The sequence below is a fragment of the Nycticebus coucang genome, chromosome 13 (genome assembly GCF_027406575.1).
Source record: "Nycticebus coucang isolate mNycCou1 chromosome 13, mNycCou1.pri, whole genome shotgun sequence".
Lineage (NCBI taxonomy): Eukaryota > Metazoa > Chordata > Mammalia > Primates > Lorisidae > Nycticebus > Nycticebus coucang.
In genome coordinates, this window is record NC_069792.1 from 12087942 (window position 1) to 12102530 (window position 14589).

General features: G+C 43.5%; 1 protein-coding gene across 1 annotated transcript in view; it reads left to right on the forward strand.

The window, feature by feature from the left end:
• Nucleotides 1-14589, forward strand: part of CLVS1 (clavesin 1) — a 185585-nt gene that overhangs the window by 10568 nt on the left and 160428 nt on the right. Inside the window, exon 2 of the mRNA XM_053558400.1 lies at nucleotides 1903-2506. Coding sequence (XP_053414375.1) covers nucleotides 2052-2506 — 455 coding nt within the window. The 5' untranslated portion in view covers nucleotides 1903-2051. The remainder of the gene's footprint in view (nucleotides 1-1902; nucleotides 2507-14589) is intronic.

Here is a 14589-nt window from a genome sequence, read left to right on the forward strand (position 1 = left end):
TCTGAAGGAGTGTGGTGAGGCTATCTGGGAAGGAATTTTAACATTGGTGGTCATTCCATTAGATAAATCTTGATGTTTCTTCCTGGGAATATGAGGTCTGACAATTAATTTGAAGAATTTGTCCTAGAACAAATGCAACATACCTCATTGCTGAATAGCACTAAGGTCATCTTTGAGGTACTCCCCTTAGGAAGCTATGCACTCTTACCAGTCCCTTCAAAATAATTTTGGAACTCTTTTTCTGGAATGAACATCAGAGCTGCCATTGTATAGAGGTCTGAATTAGGTTTGTGAACTCATCCCAGAAATACTGCATTGCTAAATGGCATTATGGTCACCAGGTGACTACAGGGAGTACTTTGAAGTTGACCACAGTAATTTTCAGCAATGAGGTATATATCACTTTTTCTAGGATAAGTTTGTGAACTTAATTGCCCAACTTCAAGGTTCTTAGTACAGTTTTTCTTTACTGTTATGGGTCCTTAAAATCAATGAGAAGCAAGACTGATTGGTTTCTTGTCTCACATTATAGAGCTAAATGCTATTTTCTTGCAAGTCATTTTACAATTGTATAGATAAAATTGTTTTTATGTTTCTATTACCTTGAAAATTAATACCAGTTACTTGGGGTGTCTTTCATCTCCCCCATATCTGAAACACAGTGTAAAGGAGAAACGTGTGAGTTGATTATCTCCTTTAAGAAATTTCCATTAGTCTTAAATTAAACAGAAGAATCATTTTGTCTTTTTAATGATTTCATATGACAAAGCATTACCCATCATAACTCGACTGAGAGCAAATATTCTGCCTCTTGTGGGAGATACTGTTGGCCTCTGAAAGCTAGGAGAAAACGCATGCTGTAAGTTTATTCACATCTAACTAGTCTTCTGATTTGCGGGACTTCCAGCCTAGACCAAACAGATGTCTGTGAGAATATAAGCATTTGTATTTAAAATGAGAAAGACGCAAACATTATGGCGTTTCTCTGTACACCTTTAGGTGAAGAAATCATAAGGGATGTATTTGAGAGGATTAAAATAACCATTATCGTAAGGAAAACAGGTATCCCAGGACAACATAAAAGCTATATGAAATGGAATGATTTTTAAGCCCTCATGGGTATTGGGCTAGGTAGAGAGTCAACAGAGAGCTTCCTGCTCCTTGCCTGCCTTGCAGAAGGGTGGCAGATACAGATAATAAAGACGTTTGCATATGTCCACACATGAGTCTCCTTTCCCCTTGTTGTTAAATGTGATTACTGAAGGTCAGGCTTCCAGCCACAAGCCCGTCTTCACTTCCACCCACCCTCCCACACACACACACTGATGGGGCGACTCCTTTGAACTCAGGAGGCATTTCTGGGATTAGAATGGGTGACCTTTCACAGTCCTTTTAAAAAGTCTTTTAAAAGAGGCAAAAGTCTTCTTTTTAAAAAAAGTGGTGGAGAGGATATTTCTGTGAAAGATACTTGTGTTTGAAAGGCTAATGGGAAGCAATAAATCGTACCGGAGCTATAATTTCTCTGCCGTATGCAGGCCTGTGAATAGCCCCGTAAAGCATGCTGTGATGGAGCTTTACGGGGCTGCTTTACCCTACTGCTTCTCAGGGTAATTAACAGGGGCATGTTTTATTGCTGATCAGAATCAGACCCTATGAATTAGTTAATAAAATGAAAAAGTTCCCAAACATATTTCTAATATTTGCCTATTATGCATGCAAGTCATCAGTAATCAACTTTTGCTAAATCCCCTCTTTAAGAGTAAGTTACCATTCAGTCTTTGGACACCTAATCTAATCAGACCTACAGCTTAATGCATTGTTCTACATAAGCTCTGAGAAATGTGCCCAGAATTTCTTTGTATCACCTCTGTTTTGTTTCTCTTGTGTGCATTTGTTTTTCAGTAAGCCATGGCCTCGGTTTTGCTTCTCTTTTGGATGGCCACCACCACGTAGGGCCTGACTGTGGAAGAAGACCCTGTCTTTGCCTGTTCTGGTGGCAGTTTGGAAAACAACTGTTGAATGGGCTACGGTTTCAGCAGACCATCAGGTGAATGGGACCAGTCTCTCTTCTTCCAAAATATCAGAAATTAAGCACTTGCAAAGGAGATTTGGCCAAGATGACCCATTTACAGGCTGGGCTCAGCCCAGAGACTATAGAGAAAGCACGCCTGGAATTGAATGAAAACGCAGACATTTTACATCAGGATATCCAGCAAGTCAGGGACATGATCATCACCAGGCCTGACATTGGGTTTTTACGTACAGATGATGCCTTCATCCTGAGATTTCTTCGAGCCAGGAAGTTTCACCAAGCAGATGCCTTTAGACTCCTGGCCCAGTACTTCCAGTACCGCCAGTTAAACCTGGACATGTTTAAAAACTTCAAGGCGGATGATCCCGGCATTAAGAGGGCTCTGATTGATGGGTTCCCTGGGGTGCTGGAAAACCGTGACCACTACGGCAGGAAGATTCTTCTGCTGTTTGCAGCCAATTGGGATCAGAGTAGGTAAATGTAGATAGTGTCTGTACTTGGTTTTTCTTTTCTATGAGCGTAATCATTGCATGTTTGGGGTTATATGGCTTTATAGGTAAAGAGCTTTCATTTAAAAAGTAAATTCTAGACACAAAGGAAGTTAAGGCCACCAGTATGTTGTCATCAAAAGTCAATTCCAGATAATGACTGAATCTCAGCCTTAGAGTTGTAAAAGACCTTCAAGTCAGTATTCATTGTGCATCATTTATTCTATAAAATTGAAAGCGATCTTCTAGAACAGTGGTTCTCAACCTTCCTAATGCCACGACTCTTTAATACAGTTCCTCATGTGGTGAGCCCCAACCATAAAATTATTTTCGTTGCTACTTCATAACTGTAATTTTGCTAATTTTATGAATCGTAATGTAAATATCTGATATGCAGGATGGTCTTAGGCAACCCCTGTGAAAGGGGCATTTGACCCCCAAAGGGGTCGCGAACCACAGGTTGAGAACCGCTGTTCTAGAAGAACCATATACTCTGTCTTTAGTGTTCTCATCATTAACAGCAATAACAAAAACGGATTTAGGTGATGGCTTTAAATCAAGTGTTTTCAATGCACAAGAATATTTCTTAGATCTTCTCCATGACTTGAACAACTTCCATGTCTTCTGAGCCCCAGACCTTTCTGCCCGAATGACTGCTAGATGTTTCTTTCTGAAAATCCTATAAAGAACCCCAAACTTGGCATGTCATTAACTGAATGCTTCCTCTGCCCCCCCCCCCACATCTGCTCTTTCATCCACCCAGCCTCTGCCAGAAATCTGGGGAGTCGTCCTTGGTTGCTCTTTGCTTTGGTCTTCATATCTAGTTAACTGCAGAGTCCTATCCCCTTTCCTCCTCCTCCTCCTCCTCCTTCTTTGATATTTGAGATAAAGTCTCACTCTCTGCCTTGGGTAGAGTACTGTGGGGTCATCACAGCTCACTTCAAACTCAAACTCTTGGGCTCAAGTGATCCTCCTGCCTCAGTCTCCCATGTAGTTACAACTACAGCCACCCATCACAATGTTCAGCTAATTTTTCTATTTTTAATAGAGATGGGTTCACTCTTGTTCAACCTCATCTCAAACTGCTGAGCTCAGGCAATCCACCTGCCTCAGCCTCTCAAAATGTTAGGATTGCCGGTGTGAGCCACTGCCTCTGGCCAGGCCTCACCCTTTCCTCTTAAATACCTCTCAAATCTCTTCACTTCTCTTTGCCTCTGTGGCTACCACCTTCATTTAGGTTCTCATCATTTCTCACTTATATTACCCCAACAGCCCCTGACCAGCAACCCTGCCTCTGGTCTGGTCTCCTCTGAGCCATTCCAGTCTATGCTGTAGCCAGAGTGACCATCTTTTCCAAAGTTCTGTTATGTCACTCCCCTGATTAAGGTTCTTTCTTTGATAGCCCTACAGAGACCTTTATAACCCACCTTTTACAGCTCGTGCTCTGCTTCAGTCTCTTGTTCTTCATGCTTTCTGGTCCATCTGGTTGCAGCACAAGCTTTGCTTTCAACAGCTGAGGATTTTACACATCTCCGACCTTTTGTACTTGACCCATCAGACATCAAAAGGAGCGACCAACTATCCTTACCCCAACTCCAACCATCCTAACACAATCTACCCACTGATTCACACCCATCCTTATGGTTCTTGGGGAAGGTAGTCTTCATCTATTCTGCTAACCCTTTTATAGAAAGGTGACCTTCCACTGCTTGTATTTCCATCAATACAGAGATGTAAGAAGAACTGTTATCACAACTAATATTTCTGAATATTATCACTTACTCTGCTAAGCATTAATATACATTATCTCATTTAATTCACCCAAGAACTTGGCATCATGGATAATACGACTATTACCCCTATTTTACACTTGATGACACAAGTCTTTGAGGAGTTAAAGGACTCAGTGTCACAGATCTAGTGAAATATGGAGTGAGAGTTGAGTCCTGATAGTCTTGACTTGAGCGTCAGTTTCCTTAAGTTAACTGTACTGTACTTGTGTTTACCTTGTGTATTCTCAACCTCTTCCCAAGAATTCAAGCTCCTTGAGGGCAGGGGACTGTGTCTTTTCCATGTGTATCTCTTTGCAATGGCACTATACTCAATAAATGTTGGATGAGGAAGAATAAAAGAATCAATCTTTGAAACATCACCTGTTGGCTTAAGGTGTCACAGAGATATCATCATTGAAATTTTTTAAATTTCAGATTAGTATGATGGTACATATGATTAGGTTACATTGTTTGTGTTTGTTAGGTAAAGTCCAAGTTACAGTTGAGTCCTTCACCCAGGAAGTGTGCCATATACCTGTACATTGTACATGTCGGATAGGAGCTTACCAACCCCCCTCCCTCCTTCCTGAATTTAATTGTGTTTTTCTCTTGTTTGGGACTGTAGTTGTTGGTCAATAGTTTCAAGATAATATTAAGTGAGATGTTTGCTTTTCCATTCTTGAGGTACTTTACTTAGAAGAATATTCTCCAAATCTATCCAAGGAAATATAAAAGATGCAAAATCTCTATCTGTTTAATGACTGAATAGTATTCCATGGGAAAGAGAGGGACACACATCATTGAATTTTCGTGTGTCTTGGGGAGACACAGGTTTACTTAAAAATACATCAAAGCACACTTCCCAATACAATTAAAATAAATTTCTAGGATGCCTCTTCATTGCCTCATGTCACTACTCTTCCTCCTAAAAATATAATAGTATAAAACACCTCAGCAACCACTGGCTATTTTCTAGTTGATGAGTTGAGGTAGGGCAATCTAACCCAGGAAAGGTATTAGAATATGTTAATACAGCCTAGAGTTTGGTCAGGTCTGCATCTTGTCCTGATATTCCATAATAATATGGAATAGTGTATCATAACTATCATATGTTATAGCATAATTAACGTAATTAATTATGAGCCTCTCTTTACATTGCTCCCCTCCCACTGATGAGAAAATTTGCAGGTCTTTACATCCATCCATTCACTCAACATGCATTTGGTGAGTAGAGACTGTGCTTGGGCTTGTACTAAGGCATGAGGACAGTCGTGAGAACTCATGGTCCCTGCCAAGGAAGAGCCCATTGTGAAGCCCATTGTCTGGCAATGCTGCAAACACACAAACAGCCAATTATCCACCTCGGATAATTCCCTCCCAGAACACCACTGACACAGGATATGAGAGTTAAACTAGAGGAAACAGCTGTCATCCCGAGAATGGCACATTAACATTTTGGATCTTGCAACAGGAAAATTTTGATGATTCTGGAGAATAATCATGCTGACTTCATTTGTGTTTAGTTGTTGTCAGTGTTCTAGAACTTCCATCTGCTAAGAAAGATGATTCAGAGAGTATCAGTAAGTGGTGATGCACACATCAAAAAAGAAATGAACCGTAGTAAAATATTTTATTTTGTATTAGGATTTGGTCTGCATATATCCCAAAATGTGTTAAGAAGAGGAAACATAATAATAATGACCCAAATGTTGTACTTACTGTAACCTTGAACAAGTTACTTCACTTTCTGTCCCTCAATTTCCTCATGGGTCAAATGAGAAGCTTGAAGCAGAGATCCTATGCAGCTCTAATCGCTCATGAATGTGCAGTTCGTTCATCCTGATCCTACGGATGGGAAGGGGTTTTAAAATTCATTTTATAGGCTCTTCAGTCACTAGATGTATTGCTCCCTTTCTTTCAGTCTCCTCCCCCATCGATCCCAAATTTTTAAAACCTCTAGAATATCATTTGTTTCAAATGGTAGCCCAAGTACGGCCTGTGCCTCATCTAACCCAAACACACAGAGCCCATGTGCAGAGCAAATCATATTGTATCAGTACAACCATTTTGGTTTTAATGAAGAGGCGATAATGATAAGACTATCCAATTGGCAGCCCAATAACAATCAGAGTTTGAGTCTGGGTGTCGTCATGTTGTTTACTGGTTATATGACCTTGGACAAGCAACCCCTCTGAGACTCAATTTCCTCTTCTGTGAGGTGGGGATGATGTCTATCTAACAGTGTGAGTGGGAGGACTGAATGACAAAATGCATTGATGGACACAGCTCACTGTTTGGCACACAGGAAGCACTACAGATATTAACTTCTAGTACTATTGCCAATATTATAAAATGTTCCATGATGAAAGTTATGGAGCACAGGCGGTAAATAAATTAGAGCCAGAGACTAGAGTACAATGTTTGAAAATGGGAGTGGGGTGATGTGTGAGACTTGCCTGCATGCCTGGCCTAAGTAACTGTCTGCTTTCCCACAAACCAGTCTCCCGTCACACAGACCTATCTCAAGTGGGGTCCAAAAGTCCTGGAAGGTTGACACAGCCTTGTAAGCTGATGGCTTTGCTCTCACTGGGTCCTGAGATGAATGCAGTGATTTGAGTGTCTCATGTGAAAAGTTTACTGAGATTAAAATGGCCATTGATATTTACTAAAATAATGTACCTCTCATTCACCTAGACCCAGACCTTTGTACAAAGGTGTAGAGCAGTGAGTGATGGGAAGAACGGTCCTCCCACGGCACATGCCATGCTCTACGTGCTCGAATTCGAGGGGGGAACTAGGCACGGGCAGTGCTTGGGCTACCTGAGCCTCCACTGGCCTTGTCCAGAAATGGACCTGAGCAGAGAGCCTTCTGACTTCTGAGTTTTCTTGAGGCTGTCAGGCAGAATTGAAATCAGGTAGATTAAATCAGCACCTGCATACTCATTCATAAAAGAAAGCTAGCCCTCCGTGGGTCAATGGAGTTTACATTCCTGCTCACCGGCTTGGTAGGAATGAATGGAGACCTAGGGGATACTGTTGCTCAACGAGCTCTTTGATCTTTCTCACCTAAACTCACACTGGCAATGGCAAGAATTCACAATTTGCCCCTTTAAGACATAATCAAAAATAAATCCATTTCTTGCTTCTTTCTGGGCTGCAGACCTGCACCCTGTCATAAGCCTGATTTATTGCGAATGTCCTGGTGCAGAAGAAGAAAATAGGAGCACCGAGGGGGCATGTCGACTTTTTCTGGATTTGACTCAGCTAAAAAAAGGGTTACATTTGGTCAAGTCACTTTACTTTCTGGAGTCACAATTTTATCAAGTGGAAATGGTAAACTATCTGGCACTTGGGGCTGTGGCAAGAATTTACCTCAATTGCCACTTACTGTGGTGGTGTCCATGAGGCAGCATAGAAAGTGATGAAGTGCCAGAACACTGAAGCCAGACAGCCAGCTCCAAATGCCGGCTGCCTCCTCACCTACTATGAACTTCAGCAAGTTGCTTAAAGCCTTGCTACCCTCAGGTTCTCACCTGTAAAGTGAAGGTGAAGGTGATGATGGGTTAGCACTAGTTGGCTCTCAATAAATGGGAGTTGTTTCTTGAGAATAAAAATCAAATCAGGCAAATATGTAGTTTACTGGGTGACAAGATAAATGGCATCAGCATTTCATGGCATCACCAACTTAACTCCACCAGGAAAAGTACAAAAAATTACAACTGAGACCTTCAGGTACCTTGTCCAAAGTCGTCTGTGATAGCCCTGTTGTGGCGGGGAAGCTTTGAGAAGTCACCAAGTCTTAGTGTCTCCCCTACTGTGTAAATTGTATTCACAGGAGATAAAAAAAAAAAAAGTTTGAGGGTGGAAGAAGACTCAGGCAATCAAATCCCTGAAACGCAATAAAAAATAGCATCCATTAGTTCTATGAGCAGCCCAGCTCCCCTGATGGGGAGAAGCGTTGCAGGTTGTAATACAGAAAATCACATGGAACATTGTTTTGTTAGTATGTTGTTTGTCATGATTAAAAACTCAGGAATCAGCATCCAGGTGGTAAACTAGTTGAAAAATTGGTTCTACGATGAAGATGAGGCATTTTATGGAAGAGTTAAGTTGGAGTAATTTACTCTATAGAAAAAGAGGCTGATGACAAACTTGAATACCACTTGCAGGTTTGTGGGGTTATTATAAGAAGCCCAAGACTCCAGCAGGCTCACTCTCTCCCTCCTGAACACAGAAAAAGGGACCAACAGTTTGGGTTGAAGCTCAACCAATTGGATTGAATTTAGGGAACTCAAGCCAAGACCTCAAACTAAGCACTGTACAGAGGTGAGAGAGTTGGGCAAAATTTAAAGGGGTGCCAAAAAAACTCAGAAGCCAAAGTAAAAAAAAGAGATTGTAATAAAATATTACAAAAATCACAATGAATGCAGAAAAAAAAAGTGAGGAACAAAAAATGCCAATTTTGAAGAAGGCAGGCTAAATATTTCTGACTTTCTTTTTGCATCAGGCTCCAGTGTGGCTCAGCCCAGCACAATCAGACCCATGAGATTTCTCAGGGCAAGAACCTGAAGTCAACCCCTGGTCAATCCCATAACAGCACCTCACTCTGCCCGTGCATACGACAGATTACACAGCTGCTGGTGCCTGTCGTTCCCCAGCACTTCCACGTGCATTTTCTCATTTAATGCTCATACCATTTGGGAGTTTCGGCATCACTAAGTTACTGATGAACAAGAAAGAGTCTGAGAAGGATAAGATACTTGCTAGGCAAGGAACAACATGACTCATCAACGGGAAACTACTCTACTGAGACTTAGGGCTTCCAATACCAAATTCCTTCCAAAGACATCTGGAGCCAATGGCTCAGCCCCTGAGTTGTTGGAAGTTTTGAGTATCCGTAGAGCTTCTGGGAGACTGTATGTGGGTTTTTCGGTGGAGGACGAGAGTGTGCATGGGCTCCATGAGTCAGTGGAGGGGGCTGAGGTATGGGTGTGGGATTGCCACAGTGGGACAGTCACAGGGACATCACTCGGTACTTGATAGGGAGGGTGGTGTTAAGCTTAGAATGTTTAGCTCCCCTCTCCCAGGCATTGTGACAACCAAAGAAACGGCCATATTTCCAAAACACTTAGGGGAGCTGGAGCCCACTCTGAGAGCCCCTCATGGGGGTCTTTCTACAAACACCCTAATATTGTCACCCTCATTACACTTTGTTGGTGCTTTGTGCCAAGGGTTTCATGTCTATCATTTCTAGGTCCACGAACTAGCATCTGTTTGTACCCAGATGTGTAACAGGAACGAGGTTACTCCCCTCCCGCCTGTCTAAAGGGAAGGATGCATTTTCCCACTAAGTCCTATCTATGGTCTCATTTCAACCCTGAGTTTAGTTTTTAAAGTCTTTGAATCAGGGTTGTCTTGCTAAGTGGCAAAGTAGCTCCAGGGCCCAAATTCAAGGTTCGTTTTTTGTACACTCTCCTTCTGGTGTGAACTGTGGAGCTGTTCAGCATGTGGGGCCTAGACGGTGATGGCAGTGGGTTAGAAGCTGGTCGCCAGAGTGAGAATGAGTCAGAAGAGACCATGTCCAGGGCCTGTCCAGTTCCCAATGCCAGTGAGAAGAAATAAAATGGGAAAGAACTCATTGGCTGAGTTTGAAGAAATAAGAAAGTAGATGGGGTGCTGACTTGTGTACAAGTCTTGTTACTGCCTAGAGGCTTGAGTCGAGCCTCATTGGCTCCTTCGTGGGCTCTGGAATGAGCGTGCTGGACAGCCACAGCGGTCCAGCCCTGTGCCTTCCTGTCCTGAGCTCAGGGTCCCAGAAGGGCATTGCACAGCTGTCTCTCTTCCTCCGCACGCCCTCCAGCCCTGCAGGAGGGGAAGATGAGTGTTCCTAGGACACTGACCACTCTTTCACAATTCTGAAGGTGAGGACGCTGTCATACTTACTTTATCATGAAAACAACCCAGAATCATAGGGAATGGGTGCTTTCCACTCACCCTTGTTTCTGGGAAGGCATTCAGCTGTTCCTGGTCCCCTCCCACCTTGCAGTAATTTGCTTGATGGATATGCTGAAGATAGCAGCTCTTTCAGATGTCACCAGTCCTTGCTGACCTGAGGCAACCTCTAAAGGGCTGCGGTGGCAAAAGCTGCCACAGCTCCGTGGTGCTATTTGGCAGTGGGAGATGAGCTTTAAACAGGTTCTTTCTTCTGATTAAAATCCTCAGGCCGTAGGTTGAATATAACTCTTCAGACTATAAGTAAGCCGGTTGATTGAGGTTTGCCTTTGGCTTTTGCAAGAGCATTAAAGGGCTTTTTACAAGTAGCAGGAGATCTGTGCCTCCTTCGTTTGATTGTCCTGTTATAAGAATTTGTGGCATCAAAGGGAAGAGACTTCCGATGTATCCATGCCAAATATTGGTGAGCAGAGAGGAGAGGAGACAGGCTGAGGAGAGGGGAGGCTTCTCACCAGGGCCGTGAGGTGACTCTGCTTCCAAATCCCAAGGCTTATTCAAAGCGATCCAAGGGAATGTTCAGCTGTCTGTGCTTCTTACAAAGACATTGCCAGAATCTCTCTAGTAGTGATCAGCTTTCCAGTTGTTTTGAGTTTGGGAATAAGTAAAAGTGGGCTCTAGAGAAGGAAGGTTATTACAACCATAAGACTAAACAATACTGAGAGTTCATTTACTAAGTGCTTAGCATGTGCTGGGCAGTGCTCTAGATATGCTCTTAGATAAGAACTGTTAATATTCATATTTTGCAGATGATGAAACTGAGGCTCAGAGAGGTTAGGTAAGTTACCCAATGTCACACAGCTGGTAAGTGGTTAAAACAGGCACAGTCACAGACTGAACTCCTCAGTTCACATGCAGGGGCGAGGTGGGTTTGCAGTGCAGGGGACTCGGGGACCTGGAGAATAAGCTTTTATTGACAGTGCATCTTTCCAGGCCAATTGCTGTTCCCAAATTCTCACTTATAATCTCAGGAGTTAAAAATACATGACATACATTACCTTGTAGGTGAAAGAAGGTCTCCTAGATTAGAAATTCAAGAGTCTAAGAATAACTTCTTCCTTCCCAGGACAAGTCTCCCCATTAAGGCAGCTAATGCTGAGCTCACGCCCAGTGACTGGACATGGTGCTGAGATCTGGCCATGACCTGTGTTTGCTCCTGACAAGGCAGGAGGGGATCGCATGCAGGGAGGGCATTTTTAATCTTGGCACTGCCTGTGTGCGGCCTTCACTGCGGGATTTTCTCGTGGGCATAGCTGGCTTCCTGAATGAATCTATCACAAGCTATGGGCTCTTTTCCTGGATTGAAGCTCTTCTGGGCTGTTAATCGCTTTCCCTGCTTCTCAATAAACCAGCAAAACATCTTTTGTTCAAGTCCCAGTAGTGTATTTTTGAAGCTGCTTCAATTGCCCGGGGGGTCTTCCTCATAAAATGCTCGCCCAGACTGATTTCTTCAAGGGTTTTCCCTGCACTCTCCTCTAGTATTTTTATAGTTTCATGTCTTAAGTTTAAATCTTTAATCCAGTGAGATTAATGGTGTTAATTAATAGTTAATGGTGAAAGGTGTGGGTCCAGTTTCAGTCTTCTACAGGTTGCCAGCCAGTTCACCCAGCACCATTTGTTAAATAGGGAATCTTTTCCCCACTGAATATTTTTAATTGGCTTGTCGAAGATTAAATAATGGTACGTAGCTGGATTCATCTCTTGGTTCTCTATTCTGTTCCAGATATCTACTTCTCTGTTTTTGTGCCAATACCATGCTGTTTTGATCACTATCTATTTGTAGGATAGTCTGAGGTCTGGTAGCGTGATTCCTCCTGCTGTGTTTTTATTTCTAAGTAATGTCTTGGCTATTTTGAGTTTTTTTCTGAATATACAGTATGCAAGTGATGGGTATACTAAAAGCCTAGACTTCTCTACTGTGCAATGTATCCATGGAAAAATACTGTACTTATACCTTCTAAATCTATAAAATTAAAAAAAATAAAAAGTTATAATAAAAAAAAAAAAAACCCAAACATCTTTTGAACACTTCATAAGGAAGATCCTATAGAGCTGAGAAGGAAACACTCTGGCAGTGCCCGGACTTCAACCCCATCCCCAAGCCCTGAGCCTCCCCGCTATATCCCCATCCACCAGCTCCCTGCCCTCTCAATGTGGTTTCCAGATAATCACTCCTGAACGGTGAAGCTGGGAATGATTAAGCATCCCCACTTTGCTCAGGTTGTAAATCACGCTCAGACTCTATTTTGGGGTAGTGTACTGTGAAGCAGGAGAAGTTATTGCTGCTATACTGCGAAATATAACATCAGACATGAGAACAGAGAGGGTAAATTTTGGTGTGAAGGTTTTAAAGTGATGCGTTGTTTTTTCTCTCCATGTTCTCTCTCTCTTTTGGTTTCTTAACATTTTTCTCTTCGTTTTGCCTCTATTTCTTCCCTGTCTCCACTACTCCCCTGATAAGCATCTCCAGACCTACTTTCCAATATGACAGTCCCATCAGTAACACCCTGTGCCTCTCTGGATAGGGCAGTGGTAATGTTGATAAAGCTCCCAGGCTCGAAGCCTCTCCCCGTGTACGCTGTTTTATTTCATCCTCACAACAATTTATGAAGGAGATGTCATTATCTTCATTTTAAATAGAGGTTTTTCATCTTGGCAACATCACAAAGCCTGTTAGCACTTTGATCTCACTCTCCGTCTTCACGTCGCCTAATTATGTTTGGGCCCTGCTGTTGGGGATTGTGCCACCTAATCTCTGAGGGCTCAACCATCGTTGCAGAATGATCAGGAATCTATCTGGCTCCCTCCTGCAGTTGGTTCAGTCTCTTTGCTAGACATTTTGCCATATAAAACCTTAATGATTTGGTACGACTTTCCTTATGCAAAGGACGCCTTCAGCCACTGGAGTGGAGCATCGCTCCCCTTCCACTTCATCAGAACCCTTCCACCTTGGCGTCCAGAGCCTCCTGCTCAGGCTCACTCCTGTGGTGAGGTGAGCATGGCCCTCAGCAGCATGGAGAAGAGGCCTCCAGCCCCGCCAGGATGCCATGGCCTCAGAGAGGTCTTCCTGGGTTCTTCCGTCCCTGAAAGGAGCCGGGAGTGTGAGCAAGAGAAGGCAGGGAATGGGAGGGAGGCTGTTTGAGACAAAATGAGTTCACTCTTGTGATCTCAGGGAAGAAGGGGCTGTCAATCTGGGAGAATAGGTGGCTCCATCGAGCATAGATAAGGCTGGGGGAAGTAGGTCCAGGCTAGAAAGGAAGGAGTGTGGGCTTCCTGCTAAGGACAAATCAAGGTCTGTTCACCTGTCAAAGCTCACAGCCGCACTGAGGGCAAGGCCACGGTTGAGGTTGCACCCGTCTCTTCTTTGTTCCCCCTGAACATCTGACACACCAATCTTCTGCGTCACATACTTCCTCCTGACTCAAGGAAGCTCCTGGTGGCAAAACATGGTGTCTTTTCTGTTTAGTATCTATGGGTACAAAGTGGGGGTCAGTGCTGTCCTGTTGGCTGACTGACTTACGAGGAGAAATCAGAAACAATGGGAAGCCCAAACGAGGAGGCTCTTTCTAGACTTTTCCCGTGGCAATATTCCTGTTGAGGTGACTAGAGTTGTGTGCAATTATACCTGAGAATGAGGGAGGGAGGGGCTTCTCCTGTCCACCCCTTGCCCACGGACTCTCAGCACAACCTGATGAAGACAGACAGGGTCGTAGAAGCAGCAGCAGTGACATGGACTCTCTAGAGCTCCATCCCCTGTGTGACTTGAGCTCTGGGGGTCCCATCTGGAAGTAAGGATGAGGAAGCTGATGACCCCCCATCACTTTCACTTTGTCTTAAATCCCACAGTCATGTGTGTTATTGTGCACGAGACAGATTACATACAGGTTTCATCCCATTGCTCAGGATGTTGCCTTCCCTGGAGAGCTCAGGGGATAGGGCCCTGACCTCCTGTGTTGTCCTTTGTCATCTGCTTCCTGTTTCTATTCAAGGTACCCTTCGCCCTGACAGGTTCACATGGACTCTGGTGATAACACATTTCCTCTTGCGTTTCTATACGTATTTTTATATTTCTCACTAGTGTCAGGGTTTCTGTACCAGAAACAGAGCACTGTGCCTGATTGGGGGAGCATGAATTTTTGTCTTTGACTTACTCTCTTTCCCCCATGGGCTTAGGTGAAAGCTTCACTCTGCACTGTGCCCAAAAGCAGGCAGGTGGCATCCTGTTTATCCCTGTTACAGCCGGGACTCCTCCTTTCCCAGCCCCTCATTTTATGTGGGGAGGCCAGTC